Here is a 26,075-nt window from a genome sequence, read left to right on the forward strand (position 1 = left end):
ATTGTCATGTTAACCCTGCAATTTCCTTGTGACATGAATCATGCACACTGATATGAAAATAGAAATGCATTTGTCATTTTGATATTCCAATTTAGCATTTCATTTTTAAATTGGCACTGATTATCCTCCATACAAGCAAAAAAGAAAACGCAAATGTTATTTTTTTAAAGAAATAAAAATGATGATAACATAGATTTAATTATCACTACAACAATCGTAGGCGTATGATGATGATGACAATAATAACAGTAAAGTTATATTAGGATATTATTATTCCTACTAATACTACTACTGTTATTATTAACCCGAATATTTCCTCTCACCATCATGCAATATTTTGGCCTAGGCTATGTCCATCACTTTCTAAATAATGGAACTCCTTTTCTTAATCATGTCAGTCAAATAGGATATCGGACACAATATGACATATACAGAGTTTCATTTTATTGTCATTATTTTATTTTCATAACTTAAATGTTTGAGTTTGTGCACCTGTTTAAAAACGTAGATCTATGTGTCAAAGACACTCGTTTCCTGCAAAACTTTGCATATACACAAGTGTTGAAAAATCATGTAACTTTATCAAGGGCATCATATAAAATGGGGTAGGCTACCACACTTATCACAGCAAAACATCATTTGTACATAGTCTTCAATTATTCTCTTAAATTATTAGCCTATAAAGTTTCAAATAAATATCGATTTTACAGTAATCCTGAGATTTAAAACAACAGTATAGTGACATTATAATGTCAAATTCAAGGAAAATAAGTACTAATAGAATAGTCCACAGCATTTTTGCGCGGTCTAAACTCGCATGCGTAATTCCAGATTTGGGCAAATCAGTGTGCGTAAAGGCGCATGGTTGGCATTTTAGCCTCGGAGCTTTTTAGTCAGTTTCGCCTGGGGCGAGAGTGGCAGGGGATTGGGATCCAGAGAGATCGTGTAGTTTTCGCATGTGCTTTTTCAGGTCAAAGTTCCTACAGAATCCCTTGCCGCAAGTCGGGCACGTGAAGGGCTTCTTGTCATTGTGCGTGTGCATATGGAACGTCAGGTTGTACACTTGGTGGAAGGCCTTGTTACAGATGTTGCATTTGAACTGTTTCTCCCCGCTGTGCGTCAATTTGTGGTTCTTGTAATTACCTTGAAGATAAAAAAAGAAAGAAAATGGATTTCAACAATATTGTGAAGAATCAGAGCCACAGTTATCAGTCAATTCCGTTTTAATCCAAATCATAAATTGAGTCGTACATTGTACATGTAATCTGAGTTTAATTGAGCAACGTAAATTCAGTTCTGAAAGCAATCTAGATTTTCTTCTCAAAGCAGAATAAATAATAATCTCATATCCAAATATTGCAAATTATTCCATGTATTTAGGCTACTTTATTTGGACAAATCGAGTAATGGTCATAACAAGGTACATTTCCAATCATGTAATCCAGAACATTAACATTCTTTCTCACCTTTTTGATGAAATCCTTTGCCGCAGAACTCACAGACGAAGGGTTTGTAACCTGCATGGATTCGTGTGTGAGTGTTAAGAGTTGAACTCCGGTTGAACGCTTTTCCACACTGGTTGCATTTATGAGGCTTTTCCTGTGAAGGGCATATGAACAAATGAATGTGATTCTAGAAATCACATTTTATTTGGGTTCCAACTAAAGCTGTAGGCATACAGTACAATTGCTTATATATAGGCCTATAATAAACTAGACTATAGCCTATACCCTACTGTTAAACAAGTGAACGTTGAGATGTTCAACATCAGGCAAAAATATTAATATTTTAGCCTAAAATACAAGAATGTCATTGATGCGTTGTTAAATCAAATTGACCGATAATGCAGGCCTAGTTCCATGTTGTGGTTTTCATATAGCCTCGCTTAAACAACATAGAACATGGGAATGGCTTTGGGTATGATTATGATGATTGAATAGAATACCTGAGTATGAATAATTTTGTGGCGACAAAGGGTGCTTGCTTGCCGAAATCCCTTGCCGCATACTTTGCAGATGAATGGTCTCGCTCCAGTGTGCACGGGCATATGGCGCGTTAAATTGTAGTGGGCGTTGAACACCTGTGAATAGATAATACAGATATTATGATTCTAACATGAACGATTTGAAATGATCAAGCAGGCCTGCAAAGGAAAAGACCACCAAATGTACGAGATGGATGGTCTTACCTTCCCGCAAACCTCGCAGGTGAATACTTTGGGTTTGCCGCTTGGGCAACCACTGTTCAATTTGGAAGAGCCCTTGAATAGTTTGTCCGATATAATCTGTGCGCTCTCTTTCATGTAGTGATGGAGTTGAGTTTGGGAAATGTCTTTAACTCCGGATGCGTATCTGTCTGCACAGTGAGACACTTTATTTTTCTCCGCGAGGAAAGCTCTCTGGCGCGCATGCTGCAGTGGAGTGTTGAGAAAGTAGGAGGCCATGGGGTGGATGTTTACGATGCTGGCTGGGGGTGGGCATGCACTCTGCCCGCAGTTCAGGTAGCACACAGCCCCCATGGCATGAAAAGATGACTGGTTTACCACCCGTGGTCGAAAAAGTTTGTATTGTCCCACCGACGAGCTCAGATCTGGTTGTTCGTTCTTATAGTTCAAACCAATGCTGACCAACTCATTTGAATTATACGAGGAAGCGTCAAAGTGACTCGTATCTAATCCATTCATATTTAGTTTATGACCCGGTTCGTATGCCAATGGCACTAATGGTATCATGCAATGCAGTGAGGATGAAGTCATGTTGAGCGCCTGCTTCGGGTCCGCTTTGCCCACCGGAGTGTGATGGAACAGGTTGGGGAAAGGTATCGACTTTGGCTCGGGCGTCCTGGCCATAATCCGTTCGATCGAAAAAGCGAGAGGCTTGGTGGAGGTGATCATGTTTCCGCCCGCAGTCAAGTTTCTAGAAGCCGAGGGGGTGCCGAAAATTCCCGCTGAGTGGTAGAGCGCACTGTCCATAACTTTCAAAACAACACCTTTGGAAAGCAGGCGTTGGTGGTCCTTTTGTAGATACCTTTGATTCCTTCTCACTGCCCCGACAGAAAGGACATCATTCGGCACACTCGGAGTCGACGAGAGCCCCCTCACTGTTCTCGCTTGCGTTGATTCCGGAAAACCAGCACTTATGTCTAGCACGACTGCTCAATAAGGCGTGTTGAGTCAATAACGCAGCCAAGACCTCACCAATAGTCACCGCCCAAGAAGAAAAAGTAAAGTAGATAATTGCTCAATTCTCTTCCATCAATTCTCCACTTGTGGCCCATCTACTAGGCTACTGCTACGATAACGTTTGTCTTACCCGCGTCGCAAAGGAGCTGTTCTTTGGTGGCCGGAGTCTTGTACAACTGTAAAGCTTTTGGCAAATCTGAGTTCCCCTTGTGGTTTCGTGTGACATCATTTGAAATCGCACAAGACAGGCGCTCTGTGGGGTCAGAGGATGTCAGCATTTGACATATCAGAATTTGATATCTTAATTGGTGCATGATATTTTAAGCATGCAACAATTCTAACTAATATAGGCATTGGTTTTACGAATGTGTATTATGCTCATATTAAAGATGAACTGTTATTTATAAAAATGTACAAAGCAGTAGATGTATAAATCCTCTTTACTATACTATAACTCAGGTATTGGGACCTAGTCCTAGGCCAATATTTTCAAATTGGTCAGACACATGACGCTACCTTTATACTCATTGCGTTTTTTAACCGAATTAACAATTCTAATTGTCTCTATAGTAATCCAAGAACAAGAAAACCCCACTATGCAGAACACATTACAATCTAATCTGAATTCTAGTGGATACATTTTGATAAAAAGCTTATCTTAAGGTGTGGGCCTTTACATTTTGGCTACTGTATAACATCCAATATAGGCTACAGTATTTTCATAAAACACTAAGTTAATTCAAGTAGAGCTATTCATTTTTTTTTATCAGTCTGCCAGTAGGCCTATACACGATGGAGCTCAAGTAAACCCAAAGCCGGTGGGACTGCGGAGGTGTGCACGATGAGCTCCATATATGCCTCAAGGACTTTAGGTTTGCGCTGTCAGGAGAGGTGTATGTATCCGAGCAACAACTTCTCTAGCGAATGTACAGTAATGAAAGCTTGTCCATTGTTCCGGTTGAAGTCATATTGGTAATAACGTGGAACGTTTCATCTGGGTATATCTAGAAGAATGCTCAATGACAATCCTGTCAATGAACAAGGTAAATATGCGCATTGATTGAAACTGTCTGCGTTCCGTTACAGCACTTTTTTATTTAGACTGTTTACACTGTTTGATTTCTTCCAATTGAAATAAAAAAATATAGGATACCGAGAAATGAATAATGAAGGAATGTCACGTAATAGAATAAAGAGATAGGTTGGCGTTATTTTTTCTTCTAATTGAAGTAGCACTAATAGCAACACTACATTATTATTAGTATTATTATAACATAACTATTGGAGTAATTATTATTCAATATATTATATGATACGGATTGTTGAAATTAATCGGTGACGATATTTTAAGTTTGTTGCGTGAAATAAATCAAATTGGTGGTCAAAATGCTATCTGTTTGGTGTCAAATAGCCTATAATCTAAAGCCTTTTAAAGAGAATCAGCGGGGTGCTTTCTTGTGCTGCTCGAATTTCTTTCAGTTAAACATTTTGGAGACCTGACTGAAACCCATATGGCTTGGCTTGCTATTCATTGATGCGGTGCTAAGGATTCAGACCTAAACATCTTTCACGTAATTAAAATAATTTGTAATCACTTGATTGACATTAAAATCTCATATAATTACAAAGTATTGGTATAAACTGGCGTTAATCCCTTGTGTTTTCTTTTCCCCCCAGACTTTTTATTTTCCTTCAATTCTGAGACTATGGCATGAAGAGAATGCGATACAGACCATTTAGGTAACCAACACAGTGATTGTAGTAAATGACGCAGCTCAAGGGATTAACAGTGATGCATAATAATAATAATAATTCCTATTTATAATATTTATTATTATTATTATTATTATTTATTTAGTTAGGCCTATTTTTAATCTCAATCAATGCATATGTATTATTATAAATAGTATTATTAGGTATTATTTACCTTTCCTATTAGGCTAAAAGTTATTGAAGAAATGCTAAAAAAAGAAATACTGATATTTCACCAATAGAATTTAAGGTTAGGTCTATGTACTAAAAGCCAAAAATAAATAGGCCTAACTGCATGCATTCATTTCTTTAATATGCGAAAGAATCGTTTATGTTGTGAAAATTATGCGGACGGCAAATACGCCTAATTCAAAATAAATAAAAAAAGACTAGGCTAAACTCCTTCAGTAGCCTCCTATGAGGTTTATTTTGAAAATTAACCCATAACATATTGCTTATAGGCCTATTCATACAGTGTAGCCTACATAGTTTTTATTAATCTTTCTGGCGAACAAAACGAAACAAAACATTGGATGTAGGCTAGACTTAAGCCTTCACACTGTGTAAATTATAACACTGCTTCAATCATCAAGTCAGTAACCGACCATTAACTACTTAGTAATTACATGCTGTCAGTAATTAATAAGGGGATATCCTGATTGGTTAACTCCACAGCAGAACGACGTTATGCTTGTGGCGACACAGACGGACAGCTGGACCACAGTTAGTTATGAAACATCTTTGGCTGGACCGTGGGCGAGGTTGCCTGTTGCTGTTTCTCCTCTTCACTTGCATTTCGTTTGAAAATACAAACTCAACAACACCTTATTTTGTGTCATGTGAGATAGGGTAATGTGGAGTAACTAGCACCCCTCCCTGTCATTCTCACAGAAAACATTTTCAACTCTTTCCCTGGTTGCCACTACTCTTGCACAAATCAAAATTGGCTCTTTTTTAAGTCACTCTAACAAAACGATTCTGAGGTAAGTTGATCTAATATTTTGTCTATTAGAAAAATATATGTATAGTATATCATCTACTTAAATTAGACCTCTAAACTTTTTATAGATATGTCTCCCATTAGGGGAGACTAAAGATACATAATCCACTTGTTTAGAGATACTGCTTTATTAAAAACAGCATTTTTTTGTAACATTTAAGGTGAGTGTGCTGGGGGGTAAACTGCCCCTGCAGTCCAATGCAAGTGAATGGTACCCAAATTATAATTTTCCAAATCATGTCCAAATCACGTCCAAATAATCAACAAAGTAACTTAAATGAGTTTCACAGTCATTTTTTAGACAGGCTACTTAGTGAGGACAGTGATGATATTAATGAGAAGAGGATAGTGAGGACAGTGAGGTTATTAATGAGAAGAGGATAGTGAGGACAGTGAGGTTATTAATGAGAAGAGGATAGTGAGGACAGGGAGGATATTAATGAGAAGAGGATAGTGAGGACAATGAGGTTATTAATGAGAATAGGATAGTGAGGACAGTGAGGATATTAATGAGAAGAGGATAGTGAGGATAGTGAGGACATTAATGAGAAGAGGATAGTGAGGACAGTGAGGATATTAATGAGAAGAGGATAGTGAGGACAGTGATGATATTAATAAGAAGAGGATAGTGAGGACAGTGAGGTTATTAAATGAGAAGAGGATAGTGAGGATATTAATGAGAAGAGGATAGTGAGGATATTAATGAGAAGAGGATAGTGAGGATATTAATGAGAAGAGGATAGTGAGGACATTAATTAGAAGAGGATAGTGAGGACAGTGAAGATATTCACGAGAAGAGGATAGTGAGGACATTAAATGAGAAGAGGATAGTGAGGACAGTGAAGATATTCACGAGAAGAGGATAGTGAGGATATTAATGAGAAGAGGATAGTGAGGACAATGAGGTTATTAATGAGAATAGGATAGTGAGGACAGTGAGGATATTAATGAGAAGAGGATAGTGAGGACAGTGAAGATATTCACGAGAAGAGGATAGTGGGGACAGTGAATATATTCACGAGAAGAGGATAGTGAGGATAGTGAGGACATTAATGAGAAGAGGATAGTGAGGACAGTGAGGATATTAATGAGAAGAGGATAGTGAGGACAGTGATGATATTAATAAGAAGAGGATAGTGAGGACAGTGAGGTTATTAAATGAGAAGAGGATAGTGAGGATATTAATGAGAAGAGGATAGTGAGGACATTAATGAGAAGAGGATAGTGAGGACAGTGAAGATATTCACGAGAAGAGGATAGTGAGGACAGTGATGATATTAATGAGAAGAGGATAGTGAGGATATTAATGAGAAGAGGATAGTGAGGATATTAATGAGAAGAGGATAGTGAGGATATTAATGAGAAGAGGATAGTGAGGATATTAATTAGAAGAGGATAGTGAGGACATTAATGAGAAGAGGATAGTGAGGACATTAAATGAGAAGAGGATAGTGAGGACAGTGAAGATATTCACGAGAAGAGGATAGTGAGGATATTAATGAGAAGAGGATAGTGAGGATATTATTGAGAAGAGGATAGTGAGGATATTAAAAGTGAGATGTGCAATGCCATTTATTTTTCAATATTTAATTTATTGAATTAAAATAAGATACCTAGACTTGAGCTTTTACGAGTTAATTACAAAAATATATTAGGGGGGGTAGTTACCCCCACATTACTCTAATGGTTATATAGGCATGTAGGCCTAAAACAATAGAAATGGGTGAAAACAATTTAAGTTTCATTCCAAAATGCTATATATACATTTTCAGAAATGTTGGTAAATTAGCCTTTATTGTTTAAAAGGTAGACAGCGATATAACATAGATGCAGAAAATAAACAGCATATTGGATCAGATTCCGCAACAACAAAGAGCATTGAAGCGCAAGGCTCAACTTCTCCGCTGCTTTGGTGCCCTGGCTACAACGCTGTGAACAGCATGATGCGAACCCATGCACCTGCGCAGATACTATCTGTGACACTGTGAGAGCGAAGTCTTGCATCTCACTCATCTCAATATCTGTGGTGTTGCTCGTGGCAACGTCTTTTCCCGAAGTCGACCTTTAAAGAACTTATGAAAGAGATTGGTATTTTTTCCCCCATCTAATCACAGCATGAGATACTTTACACCACTGCTTAATGGTTTCATTTCAGAGAGACAAATAATAATATTTTGTTGCAAAAGTGCCTTCAGAAAGTATTCACACCCCTTGACATTTTCTACATGTTGTTGTGTTACAGCCTGAATTTACAATGGTTTAAATGTAGATGTTGTGTTCACTGATCTACACACAATACCCCATAATGTCACAGTGGAATTATGTTTTTATAAATGTTTACATATTAAAAATGAAAAGTATTCAACCTTTTGTTATTGAGTCAAAATGTGCATGACAAGTCACATAGGTTGTATGGACTCTCTGCGTGCACTACTAGTGTTTAACATGCTTTTTAAATGAATACCCCATGTCTGAACCCCAGTCGAGCAGTGAATTTCAAGCACAGGTTCAACAACAAAGACCAGGAAGGTTTTCCAACAGTTCGTAAAGAATGACACCTATTGCTAAAAAAGAAAGAAAAAATAATAGCTGACATTGAATATCCACTTGAGCATAGTGCAGTTACTAATTTCACTTTGGATGAGGTATCAAGCACAAGGACAGGTGAAACAGATCAGGGTGTGACAGTACCCGCCCCCCTCGAAATGGGTGAGTCCTGTGGCTGAACAGGGAAGAGTGTTCCGGGCATACTCCACCCAGACAAGTTGTCTGCTCCAGATAGTGAGGTTGGTCAAGACGAGGCATCTTAAGGTTGTTTCCAGGTCTTTGTTTGCTCGCTACGACTGGCCGTTGGATTAGGGATGGAATCCGGAGGACAAGCTGGCCGACGACCCAATAAGGGTGCAGAACTGAGGCGAGAACTGAGGACCCCGGTCGGAGGACCCCATGTCCACCGGGGGTCCGTGGATCCTGAAGACGTGCTGCACCATGAGCTGGGCCGTCTCTTTGGCAGAGGGTAGTTTCGGGAGAGGGATGAAATTGGCGGCCTTGGAAAACCGATCCACTACCGTCAGAATGACGATGTTGCCATCAGATGGAGGGAGCCCAGTGACAAAGTCCAGGGAGATATGGGATCAGGGACGATGAGGGACAGGTAGTGGCTGAAGGAGGCCGGAAGGGGCTTGCCCCCGAGTCTTATCTTGAGCACAAACGGTGCATGCGGCGATGAAGGCAGAGGCGTCAGGAACCATTGTGGACCACCAGAAACGTTGTCGGAGGAAGGCCAGGGTTTGACGGGAACCCGGAGGCCTGGAGGAGATCATAACAAGGTCAGAGTCCAGGAGGTACAGAGGCAGACAGGCTTGAGGTCAGGGCAGGCAGTATGGTCAGACAGGCGGGTTCAGAGTCGAGGCAGATAAGGGTCAAAACCGGGAGGACTAGCAAAAAAACATAGAAAAGGTCAAAGCAGGCGCACAGAGTAACACGCGGGTTGACCTGACAAAACAAGATGAACTGGCACAGACAGACAGAAAAACAGGTATAAATGTGGAAGTGGGGATAATGCGGAAGATGGGCGACACCTGGATGGCATGGAGACAAGCACAAGGACAGGTGAAACAGATCAGGATGTGACACAATCTCCATAGACAAACTGTAGAATGGCCTTACTGAAGAGCTCAGTGACTTTCAACGTGGCACCGTCATAGGATGCCACCTTTCCAACAAAGTTCGCCAAATTTATGCCCTGCTAGAGCTTCCCCAGTCAACTGTAAGCGCTCTTAATGTAAAGTGGAAATGTCTAGGAGAAACAACGGCTCAGCCGCGAAGTGGTAGGCCACATACAGCTGGAACGAGCTGCAACAAACATTCAAACTGGACAGTTTTATCTCAATCTCTTCATTCAAAGACTCAGTCATGGACACTCTTACTGACAGTTGTGGCTGCTTTGCATGATGTATTATTGTCTCTACCTTCTTGACCTTTGTGCTGTTGACTGTGCCCAATAATGTTTGTACCATGTTTTTGTGCTGCTACCATGTTGTGTTGCTACCATGCCATGCTGTCATGTGTTGCTGCCTTGTTTTATGTTTTTGTCTTAGGTTTCTCTTTATGTAGTGTTGTGTCTCTCTTGTTGTGATGTGTGTTTTGTCCTACAGTTATTTATTTTTTTAAATCCCAGACCCCTGTCCCCTCAGGAGGCCTTTTGCCTTACGGTAGGCCATCATTGTAAATAAGAATTTGTTCTTAACTGACTTGCCTAGTTAAATAAAGGTTAATAAGGCAGCCGCACACAAGCTTAAGCTCACCATGCGCAATGCCAAGCGTTGTCTGGAGTTCACCATCTGGCATTCCATTCGGACGGATCTGGGTTTGGCAGATGCCAAGAGAACACTACCTGCTCGAATGCATAGTGCCAACTGTAAAGTTTGGTGGAGGAGGAATAACAGTCTCGGGCTGCTTTTTCATGGTTCGTGCTAGGCCACATAGTTCCAGTGAAGGGAAATCTTAATGCGAGCCAGGCCATATCGCCTAACATCAGTGCCCAACCTTACTAATGCTCTTGTGGCTGAATGGAAGCAAGTCCCTGCAGCAACGTTCTAACATCTAGTGGAAAGCCTTCCCAGAAGAGTGGAGGCTGTTATAGCAGCAAAGGGGGGATCAACTTCATATTAATGCCCACGACTTTGGAATTAGATGTTTGACAAGCAGGTGTCCACATACCTTTGGCCATGTTTGTGATCACTGCATCCAAAGTTTAATGGCTGTGATAGGAGAAAATAGGGGATGGCTCAACAACGTTGTCGTTATTCCACAATACTAACCTAATTTGACAGAGTGAAAAAAGGAATCCTGTACAGAATAAAAACATTCGTCCTGTTTGCCATAAGGCACTAAAGAGTTACAGCAAAAAATGTGGCAAACAAATTATTTTTTTTCTCCTGAATACAAAGTGTTATGTTTGGGGCAAATCCAACACAACACATCAATGAGTACCATTCTTCATATTTTCAAGCATGATGGTGGCTGTATCATGTTATGGGTATGCTTGTCATCGGCAAGGAGTAGGGAGTTTTTTAGGATAAAAATTAACAGAATAGAGCTAAGCAAAAGTCCTAGAGGAAAACTTGGTGTAGTCTGCCTTCCACAGTCAGTGGGAGACAAATTCACCTTTCAGAGGGACAATTACCTAAAACAGAAGGCCAAATATACACGGGGGTTGCTTACAATTTCTTAATTTTTTTATTTAACAAGACAAATCAGTTAAGAACAAATTCTTATTTACAACGACGGCCTACCAAAAGGCAAAAGACCTCTTGCGGGGACAGGGGCTGGGACTAAAAATAAAAATAAATATAGGACAAAACACACATCACGACAAAAGAGACAACACAACACTACATAAAGAGAGACCTAAGACAACAACATAGCAAGGCAGCAACACATACCACATCATGGTGGCAACACAACATGACAACAACATGATAGCAACACAACATGGCAGCAGCACAACATGGTAGCAGCACAAAACATGGTACAAACATGGTTGGGCACAGACAACAGCACAAAGGTCAAGAAGGTAGAGACAACAATACATCATGCAAAGCAGCCACAACTGTAAGTAAGAGTGTCCATGATTGAGTCTTTGAATTAAGAGAATGAGATAAAACTGTCCAGTTTGAGTATTTGTTGCAGCTCGTTTCAGTCACTAGCAGCAGCAAACTGAAAAGACGAGACCCAGGGATGTGTATGCTTTGGGGACAGAATGTGACTGTCGGAACGGGTGTTGTATGTGGAGGATGAGGGCTGCAGTAGATATCTCAGATAGGGGGGAGTGAAGCCTAAGAGGTTTATAAATAAGCATCAACCAGAGGGACATCAGAGACTGTAACATTCTTTGCTTCACGGAAACATGGCTCACTGGAGAGACGCTATCCGAGGCGGTGCAGCCAGCGGGTTTCTCCACGCATCGCGCCGACAGAAACAAACATCTTTCTGGTAAGAAGAGGGGTGGGGGCGTATGCCTTATGACTAACGTGACATGGTGTGATGAAAGAAACATACAGGAACTCAAATCCTTCTGTTCACCTGATTTAGAATTCCTCACAATCAAATGTAGACCGCATTATCTACCAAGAGAATTCTCTTCGATTATAATCACAGCCGTATATATCCCCCCCCAAGCAGACACATCGATGGCTCTGAATGAACTTTATTTAACTCTCTGCAAACTGGAAACGATTTATCCGGAGGCTGCATTCATTGTAGCTGGGGATTTTAACAAGGCTAATCTGAAAACAAGACTCCCTAAATTTTATCAGCATATCGATTGCGCAACCAGGGGTGGAAAGACCTTGGATCATTGTTACTCTAACTTCCGCGACGCATATAAGGCCCTGCCCTGCCCCCTTTCGGAAAAGCTTACCACGACTCCATTTTGTTGATCCCTGCCTACAGAGAGAAACTAAAACAAGAGGCTCCCACGCTGAGGTCTGTCCAACGCTGGTCCGACCAAGCTGACTCCACACTCCAAGACTGCTTCCATCACGTGGACTGGGACATGTTTCATATTGCGTCAGATAACAATATTGACGAATACGCTGATTCGGTGTGCGAGTTCATTAGAACGTGCGTTGAAGATGTCGTTCCCATAGCAACGATTAAAACATTCCCTAACCAGAAACCGTGGATTGATGGCAGCATTCGTGTGAAACTGAAAGCGCAAACCACTGCTTTTAATCAGGGCAAGGTGTCTGGTAACATGACTGAATACAAACAGTGCAGCTATTCCCTCCGCAAGGCTATCAAACAAGCTAAGCGTCAGTACAGAGACAAAGTAGAATCTCAATTCAACGGCTCAGACACAAGAGGCATGTGGCAGGGTCTACAGTCAATCACGGACTACAGGAAGAAATCCAGCCCAGTCACGGACCAGGATGTCTTGCTCCCAGGCAGACTAAATAACTTTTTTGCCCGCTTTGAGGACAATACAGTGCCACTGACACGGCCTGCAATGAAAACATGTGGTCTATCCTTCACTGCAGCCGAGGTGAGTAAGACATTTAAACGTGTTAACCCTCGCAAGGCTGCAGGCCCAGACGGCATCCCCAGCCGCGCCCTCAGAGCATGCGCAGACCAGCTGGCCGGTGTGTTTACGGACATATTCAATCAATCCCTATACCAGTCTGCTGTTCCCACATGCTTCAAGAGGGCCACCATTGTTCCTGTTCCCAAGAAAGCTAAGGTAACTGAGCTAAACGACTACCGCCCGTAGCACTCACATCCGTCATCATGAAGTGCTTTGAGAGACTAGTCAAGGACCATATCACCTCCACCCTACCTGACACCCTAGACCCACTCCAATTTGCTTACCGCCCAAATAGGTCCACAGATGATGCAATCTCAACCACACTGCACACTGCCCTAACCCATCTGGACAAGAGGAATACCTATGTGAGAATGCCTCCAAGCTCGTCATCAAGCTCGAGACCCTGGGTCTCGACCCCGCCCTGTGCAACTGGGTACTGGACTTCCTGACGGGCCGCCCCCAGGTGGTGAGGATAGGCAACAACATCTCCTCCCCGCTGATCCTCAACACTGGGGCCCCACAAGGGTGCGTTCTGAGCTCTCTCCTGTACTCCCTGTTCACCCACGACTGCGTGGCCACGCACGCCTCCAACTCAATCATCAAGTTTGCGGACGACACAACAGTGGTAGGCTTGATTTCCAACAACGACGAGACGGCCTACAGGGAGGAGGTGAGGGCCCTCGGAGTGTGGTGTCAGGAAAATAACCTCACACTCAACGTCAACAAAACTAAGGAGATGATTGTGGACTTCAGGAAACAGCAGAGGGAACACCCCCCTATCCACATCGATGGAACAGTAGTGGAGAGGGTAGCAAGTTTTAAGTTCCTCGGCATACACATCACAGACAAACTGAATTGGTCCACTCACACAGACAGCATCGTGAAAAAGGCGCAGCAGCGCCTCTTCAACCTCAGGAGGCTGAAGAAATTTGGCTTGTCACCAAAAGCACTCACAAACTTCTACAGATGCACAATCAAGAGCATCCTGGTGGGCTGTATCACCGCCTGGTACGGCAACTGCTCCGCCCTCAACCGTAAGGCTCTCCAGAGGGTAGTGAGGTCTGCACAACGCATCACCGGGGCAAACTACCTGCCCTCCAGGACACCTACACCACCCGATGTTACAGGAAGGCCATAAAGATCATCAAGGACATCAACCACCCGAGCCACTGCCTGTTCACCCCGCTATCATCCAGAAGGCGAGATCAGTACAGGTGCATCAAAGCTGGGACCGAGAGACTGAAAAACAGCTTCTATCTCAAGGCCATCAGACTGTTAAACAGCCACCACTAACATTGAGTGGCTGCTGCCAACACACTGACAATGACACTGACTCAACTCCAGCCACTTTAACAATGGGAATTGATGGGAAATGATGTAAATATATAAACAATGCTACCTTATATAATGTTACTTACCCTACATTATTCATCTCATATGCATACGTATATACTGTACTCTATATCATCGACTGCATCCTTATGTAATACATGTATCACTAGCCACTTTAACTATGCCACTTTGTTTACATACTCATCTCATATGTATATACTGTACTCGATATCAGCTACTGTATCTTGCCTATGCTGCTCTGTACCATCACTCATTCATATATCCTTATGTACATATTCTTTATCCCCTTACACTGTGTATAAGACAGTAGTTTTGGAATTGTTAGTTAGATTACTTGTTGGATATTACTGCATTGTCGGAACTAGAAGCACAAGCATTTCGCTACACTCGCATTAACATCTGCTAACCATGTGTATGTGACAAATAAAATTTGATTTGATTTGAACCAGTGAGTCTTGTGTCAAGTATACAGAGATGACCAGTTTACAGAAGAGTATAGAGTGCAGTGATGTGTCCTATAAGGAGCATTGGTGGCAAATCTGATGGCTGAATGGTAAAGAACATCTAGCCGCTCGAGAGCAGCATTACCTGCCAATCTATAAATTACATCTCTGTTATCTATCATGGGTAGGATGGTCATCTGAATCAGGGTTAGTTTGGCAGCTGGTGTGAAAGAGGAGCGATTATGAGAGGAGCAAGAATGACAGTGTACTGTCTAGCCATACTCCCAAGTAGTTGTATGAGGTGACTACCTCAAGCTCTAAACCCTCAGAAATAGTAAAAACACACCTGTGGGGAGAGGGGCATTCTTCTTACCAAACCACATGACCTTTGTTTTGGAGGTGTTCAGAACAAGGGCAGAGAAAGCTTGTAGACACTAAAGAAAGCTGTGTTGTAGAGGGTATAAATGGATGAGAGAGCCTCCTACTGCCTGAGCTATGTTGTTGATGTAAATTGAGAAGAGCGTGGGGCCTAGGATCGAGCCTTGGGGTACACCCTTGGTGAAGGCAGTGGCTGAGATAGCAGATGTTCTGACTTCATACACTGCACTCTGAGAGCGGTAGTTAGCAAACCAGGCCAAAAACCCTCAGAGACACCAATACTCCTTAGCCGGCCCACAAGAATGGAATGGTCTACCGTATCAAAAGCTTTCGCCAAGTCAATAAAGATAGCAGCACAATACTGCTTAGAATCAAGGGACACATCCATAACCTGAGCGGAAACGAGATTGCATACCAGAGAGAATACTATAGACATCAAGAAAGAAAGACGACATTGAATGTTCCTGAGTGGTCAAGTTACAGTTTTGAGCTAAATTGTCTTTAAAATCTATGGCAAGACTTGAAAATGGCTGTCTAGTAATGATCAATAACCAACTTGGCAGAGCTTGAATCATTTTTTAAAGAATAATGGGCAAATATTGGATAATCCAAGTGTGCAAAACTCTTATAGACTTACCCAGAAAGACTCACAGCTGTAACTACTGTGAAAGGTGATTCTAACATGTATTGACTCAGGGGGTTGAATACTTATGTAATCAATATACATTTTATTATTATTTAATTTTCCATTAATAAAAAAAAAAAGTTAGAATTTTTCTTCCACTTTCACATTAGAGTATGTTGTGTAGATTGTTGACAAAAAAAAGACAATTAAATCCATTTTAATCCCACTTTGTAACACAACAAAATGTGGAAAAAGTCAAGGGGTGTGAATACTTTCTAAAGGCACTGCGTATATCTGCCTCACTCTCAGAGAAATAAGTAGTCCTGTTAGGTTTTATATAAAGAACTGTACAAATGATACATTTGTGACAACAATATATTTTTTTAAGTTTCAAAAAATGAATTCATACAGTAATATGAGATCTGTATGTCAAATATTTACATTTGATATTTTATTCATTTAGCAGTCTCTTACCCAGAGCGACTTACAGTTAGTGCATTCATCTTAAGATAGCGTGAGACAACCACATATCACAGGCAATATACTATACGAACATTCCATTCCAGCTAAACAATGGATACATAGCATTTAGCAAAACATCTAAATAATAATAAACATAAAATCAATGAATTACAAATCTGAGAACAGTAATATTTTACACACACACGAAGGTAACCATAAGCAACCGTGTCTGGTGAATACAATTGGTGGATATGGAGCTTTGGAACCAAACTCTTCAATTTGACCACAGAACTGTATACGTCCCATTAGGAGGAAAATGAAACCAACTCAGAATATTGATTCTTTCATTTGACACAGGTCAGTGAATGGGGGGGGGGGTCTGCTCATGATAACATTGAACAAGATGATTAGTTGAAATGAGGTTGTCATGTCTCAAGAAAATGACCATTTCTGCAATTCAGTACTTTTTGAGATCAATAAAAAGGAAATGGCTGTTAGGCTAGGTGTATTTCAACATGTCACTGTCACGATGGCTAGGTGTATTTCAACATGTCAATGTTGATGTCACGATGGAAACTTTTCAGCTTCTAACAAAACTATAAGCTGTTGGAATAGGTTGGCAAATAGGTTGCCACAATTTGTAAGATAGTCATGATTTGTATGTTAGTTATGGTAATGATATATGATTCTTATAAAAATGCCTATTAGCTTGATATTTTGTAATACGTATTTGTTTATGTTTTTGTTGTGATTTTAGTCATTTGGTTTTAAATAGCAGTTTTTATAAAACAATATGCATCGCTCCTTAAAGAAAAAAATGTAATAACGTATAGCTCCATCCATCACCTTACCATTCAAAGGGTTCATCGTTGCAGATTGTGCTGTTAATATACTTTATGGAGTAATTTAGTCAATAAGGACACCATGGTTGCATTAAACACACTAATTCTAACACTTAGAACACACCTTAACCAAAACAGGTGCACAGAAGACAATAGAAATGTATTTCATATAATTCATTGCAGTATTACAGTTAAGACGGCAATTCAGATTCCAAACATGATGCACACAATCCATCAGGCCTATTTAACACAGCTTTGAATTCATAGTCATCTGGTAACTCTTGTAGAGGGAAACACGTTCAAGCATAGCCTACATACATGCCATGACAATGTGACACTGTAACCTACAGGTATACATTCCCATTCATACAGTGCACAGCATAAACATATGGATACTGCCTGTATCGACTGTCTTTCAGGGTACTTATGTAAGAACAACCCCAATGTCCTCATAATGCACACAAAAAACTGTTTGAATTGGCATGTCTATATCTAGGTAACCATAAAGCCTTGTTCACACTGGCAGTTTGAAGTGACACAAATTCTAGTGGTTTGCATATCCAATTTGAATCCGATTTCTTTTCTACAGTCTCAACAGTCAAAAACCACATTGAATCAGATATTTCAAGCCACAGTTCAAACCACATTTGTAGGTGTTTTTTGAAATCAGATACAAATCGGATTCCTGGCAATGACTGACTGATTTATTGACTGATTTATTTGCCCACAAGTGGTTTTCAGACTGTTTTATTTGGCATAACTCGTTGCTTGTAAGCTACTCTGTTGACAGTTTGACACGAACATGTGGTGGCTAACTAGCATGTTAGTCATGTACAAACAAATTAGTGAGTATGCTAGTAAGCTAAACAGCTAGCTAGCTTGTTGAATGTTGTGGCTAGCCAAAAGGGCTAATTTTGAAAGTTGGGTCATCTTATCCTTTGAGGCTTAAAAGTGTATGTACACTATGATTTTGAACATTCAATGCAATTGGGAAATGTTCATGACAGGCACTAGGCAGGTTTCCATTGACCCAGGTTTATTGGAAAGCAATGTCAACAAAAAATCATTGCGACATGTGTAATGGCAGATATAGGAGACATTTTCTAAAGATGGACAACATTTTTATTCGTTCGACTGGTGGATTTTTCTTTTGGTCGAACTTTCTTTATTGTGACAAATTAAAATGGAAAACGGGGTTTAACTAATAAATTCTGATTGCAGAATATTTTTTAAGGTACGCGAGGCACATGATGTCATCACATAACTATAAAGCTCCACAACATTTAATTCTAAATGCCTACTCAATTATTGCATTCTTGCTGGTTTTCGAAGGCTTCCCGAGACACGAAACGGGTAGGTGGGATGGCACACAGGTTGGCACCAATGTATTAATGGGTAATGGAAACACTTCAGCCACTACATTTTAATATGACACTGTAGGTTTTTGCGTTTTTGTTGGGGTGTGACATTATGTCCAGCTGTTTTTATCGACACAAGGTTGTTCAATGGAAACACACCCTAGCCGGCCATTGTTGCATCTATTTTCTATGCAAACTTTCTAAATGTTGACACAAAATCACTGGACAAGTTAATGGAAGCATAGCTACTGTTTCTGTCACCTTAGCTTGCTACAGTACATATCTTCTGAGTGAGAGGAAGCATGAGCACCACCACCAATCAGCCAACACCACTGCACACACAACAGTCGTTACTATGACAACTAGCGTAGCCATGTCAGCAAAGACTGCTTTGTCAGCAAAATCCGATTTGGTCACTTGTAACCTGCTGTTTGGACAGTCAATATTTCAAAACGGATTTGAAAAACAAAACTGATTTGAGCATTTAGGTCTGCATTAAGAGAACAACTTGCATTTTTTCTTGGTCTACATCGCCATTAAAATAAAGTAAAAACAAACAAACAAACAAATTAAATAAATAAACAAAGGGGTACTGCCCTGAAGGTTACCAGTTGGTGACCACTGAGCTGTACTGTACAAAATAACATTATGTCATTTTGGCTGGGAAGGTACCCACTATTGTACTAGGGATTGGTGAGAGAGAGAGGGGGTACACAAGGATGGATGACTTCATCACACACTTTAGTGTATGTTCTACAACCCCTTCATATCATTCTGTCTCACACACACAATCTCCATCCCTTCCACACAAGCACACACTTCCCAAAGTTCATCCGTCCTCCTCGTCACTGTCTCTCATGGTGATACCTTGGAGACCGTCGCCAGCCTTGACCGCCACGGTAGACTCCTCCACGGTGAGTCGGTTGTAGACGGTCTCATAGCTTTTGTTGTTCAGGGTTCCATCCAGAACACCTTGGAGCCGGAAGTCTCGGTATGTCTTCTGTGGGATGAAACCAAACACAACAACACACACAGGACACGGAGGCAATGGGTAACCGAGACTTTGTACAGTTGTAGGCTAATTCACAACTGGAAGAAACATTCTTAGAGCACTAGACTTAATACATGGATTGAGGTACACATGTACATGTTTGGACGGAGGCCGACAGCTGAATGGTTACAGTGTACACTCGCACCACTTCAACACTTCAACAATGCACGTTACCTTGACAATCTTGATGAGTGTTTTCAGCTGGTACATGTGAAGCTGCAAGTTCAGTCTGTCTGTCAGCCACACACACAGAGCCTTCATGGAGCTGGTGTACCATTGCTGTGAACACGCACAGACACACACACACACACACACACACACACACACACACACACACACACACACACACACACACACAGACACACACACACACACACACACACACACACACACACACACACACACACACACACACACACACACACACACACACACACACACACACAGAGACACACACACACACACACACACACAGAGACACACACAGAGACACACACACACACACACACACACACACACACACACACCACACACACACACACACACGCAGACAGACACAAACAAGTCAGCTTGTACATTTCTTTTAAACGAGGTACACTGTAGATAAAGCAACATGTCAAGGTACAATGATTCTATACACTATATCTGTCACAAGGTAATAAGGCTGATATAACGTGGTTGTGAGCATGAAGTAACAGAAGATATAGCTGAGTTACACTATAACAGCAAATGTCATTTAGCTAAGCCAGATGGCTAGGCATAGGCTAGTGGTTGAACCTTTATTTTAGCAGGGAAATCCCATTGAGACGAAGGCCTATTTTTCAAGGGAGCCCTGCGTGTACACAGTCATACAAATGTGCAACATTTACAAATACAACGCAATAAAAACATACAATATTTCCAAGCAATTTAAGAAAAGCAATCACATTCCTTAACATGGAGGTCCTCCATCAACAACTTGAGCTGCCCTAGAGGTAACAAAGCATCAAGGTGCAGAGAGCTCTGCAGATCATTTACCTACTTCAATAGATATCAACGGAACCATCCCAGATCCCTGTGGGTCTGGTGACTCGTAAGTCTGCAGTTGAACAATTAACTAAGGTACAGCGGAAGTTTGTGCAAGAGGGCTTTATGAACAAAAAGAGAGCAGCATGTCAATCTACGAGACTTAACAAAGGGCTAGCCTACATTCTGATATAGGATGCAATGAAGTGTACTGAACCTGTCGCCCATAATAAAGCGAAGTACGCTCTGGTAAACTGCATCTAGTGGTTTCAGTGAAGTGGAAGCTGTATAAATGGTGTCACCATAGTCTCGCACGGGCAGGAAAGTTGACTCTGCTTTCTGCTTTTCATGGAGAGTCATGGTCTATTTCTGAAGAAGAAGCCTATTTTTATTCTCAACCTCTCAATTAACCCATCCATATGGTTTTTAAATTATAGCTTTTCGTCAATCCAGATGCCCAGATATTTACAAGCGGGACACGATCAATGTGGGCACCATCCAATGTTGATATGCATAAATCATCAGATACATTTTTAAGAGAATTGGACCACACACACACACACACACACACACACACACACACACACACACACACACACACACACACACACACACACACACACACACACACACACACACACACACACACACAGTTGATTAAGATGAGCAAAAAAGACTACAAAATAAATAATACAAATACTGAAGCTATATGGGGAGATTATATTGTTTTATATTGTAATATAGTTGCTCAGAGAAAAATATTTTGGTTAAGTAATAAAAGTAACAAGTAATAAATAAATCGCAAAAAGATAGGTGTCAAAATGATTGGCACCCCTGTTTTCAATAGCTTGTTCACACTTCCCTTGCGAGGACAATGGCACTGAGACTTTTATGTTTTATGAGACTGAAGGACACATTGGGCGGGATCTCCCTCCATACAAAATCTTTTCAGATCCTTGATATCCTTCGGTCAGCAGTTATGGACTGACCTCGAAGAATTTATTTGTGGATTGTGATGTGTGCTTGGGGTCATTGTCTTGCTGTTAGATCCACTTTTGGCCAAGTTTCAGCCTCCTGGCAGAGGCAACCAGGTTTTTGGCTAAAATGTCCTGGTGTTTGGCAGAGTGCAGATGACCTTAACAAGGGCCCCAGGACCAGTGGAATCAAAACAGACCCATAATATCAAAGATCCACCACTGTATTTTACAGTATATGCGGCATATGCATCCTTCTTTTGAGGCCAAACCCACCACTGGACAAAGACCTTTGTCAACTCTGAACATAGCACCAGTTCCAATCCAAGTGTCAATGCCGCTTAGCAAACTCCAGGTGTTAACCTTTGTTGGTTGCTCTCATAAAAAATGTAAAACAATCTATCAACCCTTCCAAATAGCCTATTAGCCAAATGTAGATTTGGAGACTTGATGACCCTAGATGAGAGCAAGTTCTGTAATTCTCAAATGTTGTCCCTTCTTTACCTCCCAAACCATCTTCCTCACTGTGCGTGCGGACAAGATACACTTGTATCCTGACAAGGATAACCGCATAACCAGACAAGTTGACCACTGTTCCAGTGGGTTTAGACGTGTTGTTGCCCTGATAGTGGTAAGTGGTATATTCGTTATTTTCAGTTGTTTTTTTTACCCATTGCTTGTTTGATGAAAGTCAATAACTATCTGCCTCTCTTAATTTGTGAGTTCTTTGCTTTTCCCAATGGTGTTGGATGACAAAAGGATTTTACATGCGATTTACCAAATGTTTATACCCCAGTGGAACAGGAAGCCATGGCAGGCCCAAATACAGTTCCTTAAGATGAGATTCATTTTAAAAAGTAGAATGTTAATGCAGATTGAATTTTGTTTGATTTAATTTACAAAAATCTTTAAAAGGTGCCAATAATTTTGAAATCTAATCTAAAAACTTGTTAAACAAAGTCTCTTTATCTGAGCAATTGTATTTGTATAAAATAATATAACTTCCCCTTTTTTTGTGTGCTCATTATCTGTACTATTTCTTTTAGAGTCTTTTTTGGTCACCTTTGACTGTACATCTCATTCAACTTGTTTATTACCACATTCAAAGAGTTTATTGATATATTTCCTTCAATCCCTTTTTGTATAGAAGACTAACATTTTCCATTGACAAGTTCCACAACACCCTCTCCAATCACACCAGACAACACATCACACAAGGTCAAAGAATAGGGTTTAAAAGGACAACAGTGTTCCATTAAAACCATTATACTTTCAAATATGCCAATTACTGAAGAATACCTGAATGTGTGGGTCTGAAGAGGCTCACCTCCTTGCATTAAAAATAGAATGCTTAATGTGTTTGTAAATGCCTTTGTAGTTCTATTACCAGGCTGGCTACCTTTCACACCTCTCTCCTGGCTACATACAGTATTATGCCAGAACATTTTTTCACAAGGTTCTTTCAATTAAGTCACTGGTATAGTATAGTAGTGTAGGTGTATAGATAGCATATTATGTTTACATATAAAGTTAGCCGTTTTATTTGAAATTATGAGGCTTGGGAGTTTAGGGGACAAAAAAACAACTGAATTAAGTAAAAGGCAAAGTACACTGTCTGTGAACCCTATTTGGAGCCAGTGTGCCTCACTCTATACAGAGTTTGTTTGACGATGCAATATCCTACATTGAGCTCCCTGCTCACTGAAAGGGAAATTTAAAAAACGAGTGGGGATGTTGGTGACTGAAAGCATCTGGGTTTCTATCAATGTCTTCTCAAGTGAGGACTTCTGACAAAGAGCATGACACTCTCTCTATAGTTCAGCCTGTCCTCTCTGATATTTTAAAGCTCCCTTTCGAGAAGAATGCATCTCATTTCACTTTGAGTATCGTTGGCTCCACAACAGCCAATAAAAACATGAATTCCTACAACGAGAGCCAGCCTACTCGGTAACAGGCTAGCCGCCCCCTGGCACTCAATGGAGCGAGCGTGAAATTGAAAATGGAGATGCACTTTAATTGAGCCGATTAGTGGAAGAGGGGGAAAACAGATGGAGGGAACAAGAGAGCGTTAACTAGACGAGTGAACGGCAGGTCGTTTGTTGTCATTAGTTCTCCTGGAACATTATTTATGTAGTTTGGTAGCTGAGTGTGTCTTTGTGGTGTTTCTGACGGCGAGATGTTAATGACACACTTAAGTGTCCCTCGGTTGACGTGGTTAAGGGCAGAGTGAAGAGAGCAGGGCCACACCTGGGGGCTGGCTGGAGGGGAGGGCTAGTTTGTGTGGCCCCTGTCAGAAGGCTTTATCAGATTAATCTGGGAGATTTGTCCCCTAATATGGAGGACGAGAAGAAGGACTGGTCGCCCACAAGGGCATGCATTACCCTCGTCATCAACAAAGGAAGCTAGACACTATCTTGGCTGCTCCTCATGTGTAGAAACACATACAGTCAGGTCCCAATTTATTGACACTCTTGATAAAGATGAGGGAAAAAAAGATTCTATAAAATAAATAATACAAATACTAAAAAGATTGTGGTCAAAATGATTGGCAACCATGTTTCAAATACCTTGCAATACCTCACCTTGGGAGGGTAACAATACTAAGCTTTTTCCTCAAATGTTTTATGAGATGGGAGAACGCATTGGGAGGGATCTTAAATTATTCCTCCATACAGAATCTTTCCAGATCCTTGATATCCTTCATCTGCATTTATGAACTGCCCCCTTCAATTCAAACCACAGGTTTTTAATGGGGGTCAAGTCCGGAGACTGAGATGGCATTGCAAAAACATATTTTGTGGCCAATTAACCGTTTCTTTGTGGATTTTGATGTGCGTGCTTGGGGTTATTGTCTTGCCAGTATTGTCTTGTGGCCACGTTTCAGCCTCCTGGCAGAGGTAACCAGGTAAACAGGTTTTGGCTTACATGTCTTGGTACTGGGTAAAGTTCATGATGCCGTTGACCTTAACAAGGGCCTCAGGACCAGTGGAAGCAAAATAACCCCACAACAGCAAAGATCCACCACCATATTTTACAGTAGGTATGAGGTTCTTTTCTACTTAAGCATCCTTATTTCAATGCCAAACCACAACTATTGTAAAAAAGGCTCAGTGCGTTATGTAAAAAAGGCTCAGTGCGTTATGTAAAAAAGGCTCAGTGCCGTTATGTAAAAAAGGCTCAATGCTGTTATGTAAAAAAGGCTCAGTGCGTTATGTAAAAAAGGCTCAGTGCGTTATGTAAAAAAGGCTCAGTGCCGTTATGTAAAAAAGGCTCAGTGCGTTATGTAAAAAAGGCTCAGTGCGTTATGTAAAAAAGGCTCAGTGCGTTATGTAAAAAAGGCTCAGTGCTGTTATACTCACAAGATGAGGTATTGAAAATAGGGTTTCTGCGGTCTAAGGCACTGCATCACAGTGTTGCAGCGTGACTACAGCTTGGGGTTCGATCCCAGGCTGTGTCACAACCGGCCATGACCGAGAGTCCCATAGGGCGGTATATGCATTTATTTGATAGTCTTTTTTGCTCATCTTTATCAAGGGCGTCAATAATTATGGCTCCGACTCTATATGCATGCATGCAAACACAAATACACAAGTAAACCATACACACACATGCAAACACACTTAGAAACAGCTGACCATTACAAGCTGATGGCACCCAAAAGCAGCAAGAGCTATACTCATGCAATGCAATTACCCCCACACATAAACAGACAGATGTGTGCACATTAACACATCTATGGAGAGATCATCACATTTCCCAGCACACACAACCACAGGCGGTGAGCGTGTGTGTGGTGACATGGTTAGACCCTGACGTTGTCTCTCCTCCTAGTGCATGACTGTGGGTGTGTGGGGTCCATTAGAGCTGTGCCTGCCTCCTCCGTCTCCCATCCAACCCCCTCCCCATCTCCCCAGCCCCAAATGAACACTGCTTTACTCCAATCTCAGTTTCCACGTCAAGTTTACAAACCCAATCTTAGAGGGTAGCAATGAGGAGGGCTGTGTTTGCGTGTCGGATGGATGAATCGTTTTGTTTGTTGTTGTTGTTGCATGCATTGTCAGATAGGTACGTATGTGTACGTATGTGTGCCTTAGATGTGTGTAATTGTGTATGTACCGTTATGTGTATGCATTTCATCTTATGTGCTGAACACTGAAGGTACTCTGTGACACACTGCAACCGCAGGATATATAGAGGAAGTAAGGGGGCCACACACAGGGTACCTCTCAGCATATTTCAATGGTAGACAGGTCAACAAAAACCCTGGGGGGGGGGGGTTAGCTTGGGCCCTGGAAGTAGTCACAATGGGGTACTCTCACTGTGAAACAAGAGTCCTCTTGCACTCATCACATCATGCGGCCTCCCCACAACAATAAGAGGGTGCAAATGAGATAGGGAGAGGAAAAAGGAGGGCAAATGTGTGAGGGAGAAATGGGAAGGGAGGTGCATACAGGTTAAGAGGCGTCCAGAGAAGAGGGGGGAGTTTGTGAAAAGAAAAGAGGGGGGTTTAGGAGGTCTAAGTGAAAATAAAATGGTTGAGAGAGGGAGATATAAAGTAGAGGGG

The 26,075-nt window shown here is 41.2% G+C and overlaps 2 protein-coding genes across 3 annotated transcripts in view; both read right to left on the minus strand.

Annotated features, from left to right (window-relative positions):
• Positions 1-454: 454 nt before the first annotated feature.
• On the minus strand, positions 455-3,341 carry LOC112219082 (fez family zinc finger protein 1-like). The gene is made up of 4 exons (XM_024380291.2): positions 2,189-3,341; positions 1,946-2,080; positions 1,467-1,599; positions 455-1,143 (listed from the first exon to the last, which is right to left on the minus strand). Exons 1-4 carry the CDS (start codon positions 2,969-2,971, stop codon positions 890-892), a joined length of 1,305 nt encoding a protein of 434 aa, XP_024236059.1. The 5' UTR covers positions 2,972-3,341; the 3' UTR covers positions 455-889.
• A 12,945-nt stretch (positions 3,342-16,286) lies between these two features.
• Positions 16,287-26,075, minus strand: part of LOC112218214 (calcium-dependent secretion activator 2-like) — a 166,210-nt gene continuing 156,421 nt past the window's right edge. For both annotated transcript variants that reach the window (XM_042301225.1, XM_024378837.2), the window contains 2 exons: positions 19,707-19,811; positions 16,287-19,481 (listed from right to left, as the gene is read on the minus strand). In XM_042301225.1, the coding sequence (XP_042157159.1) occupies positions 19,311-19,481; positions 19,707-19,811 (276 nt within the window). In that variant the 3' untranslated portion in view covers positions 16,287-19,310. The remainder of the gene's footprint in view (positions 19,482-19,706; positions 19,812-26,075) is intronic.

Source organism: Oncorhynchus tshawytscha, linkage group LG19 (genome assembly GCF_018296145.1).
Source record: "Oncorhynchus tshawytscha isolate Ot180627B linkage group LG19, Otsh_v2.0, whole genome shotgun sequence".
Classification (NCBI taxonomy): Eukaryota; Metazoa; Chordata; class Actinopteri; order Salmoniformes; family Salmonidae; genus Oncorhynchus; species Oncorhynchus tshawytscha.

Excerpts from the sequence above, each read along its gene's own strand:
- LOC112219082 (XM_024380291.2), bottom strand. The coding sequence starts at position 2,971 with ATGGACAGTGCGCTCTACCACTCAGCGGGAATTTTCGGCACCCCCTCG. Across the intron at positions 2,081-2,188 it reads CCTGCGAGGTTTGCGGGAAG|GTGTTCAACGCCCACTACAA; the intron begins GTAAGACCATCC and ends ATCTATTCACAG. Across the intron at positions 1,144-1,466 it reads CAAAGGATTTCATCAAAAAG|GTAATTACAAGAACCACAAA; the intron begins GTGAGAAAGAAT and ends TTTATCTTCAAG.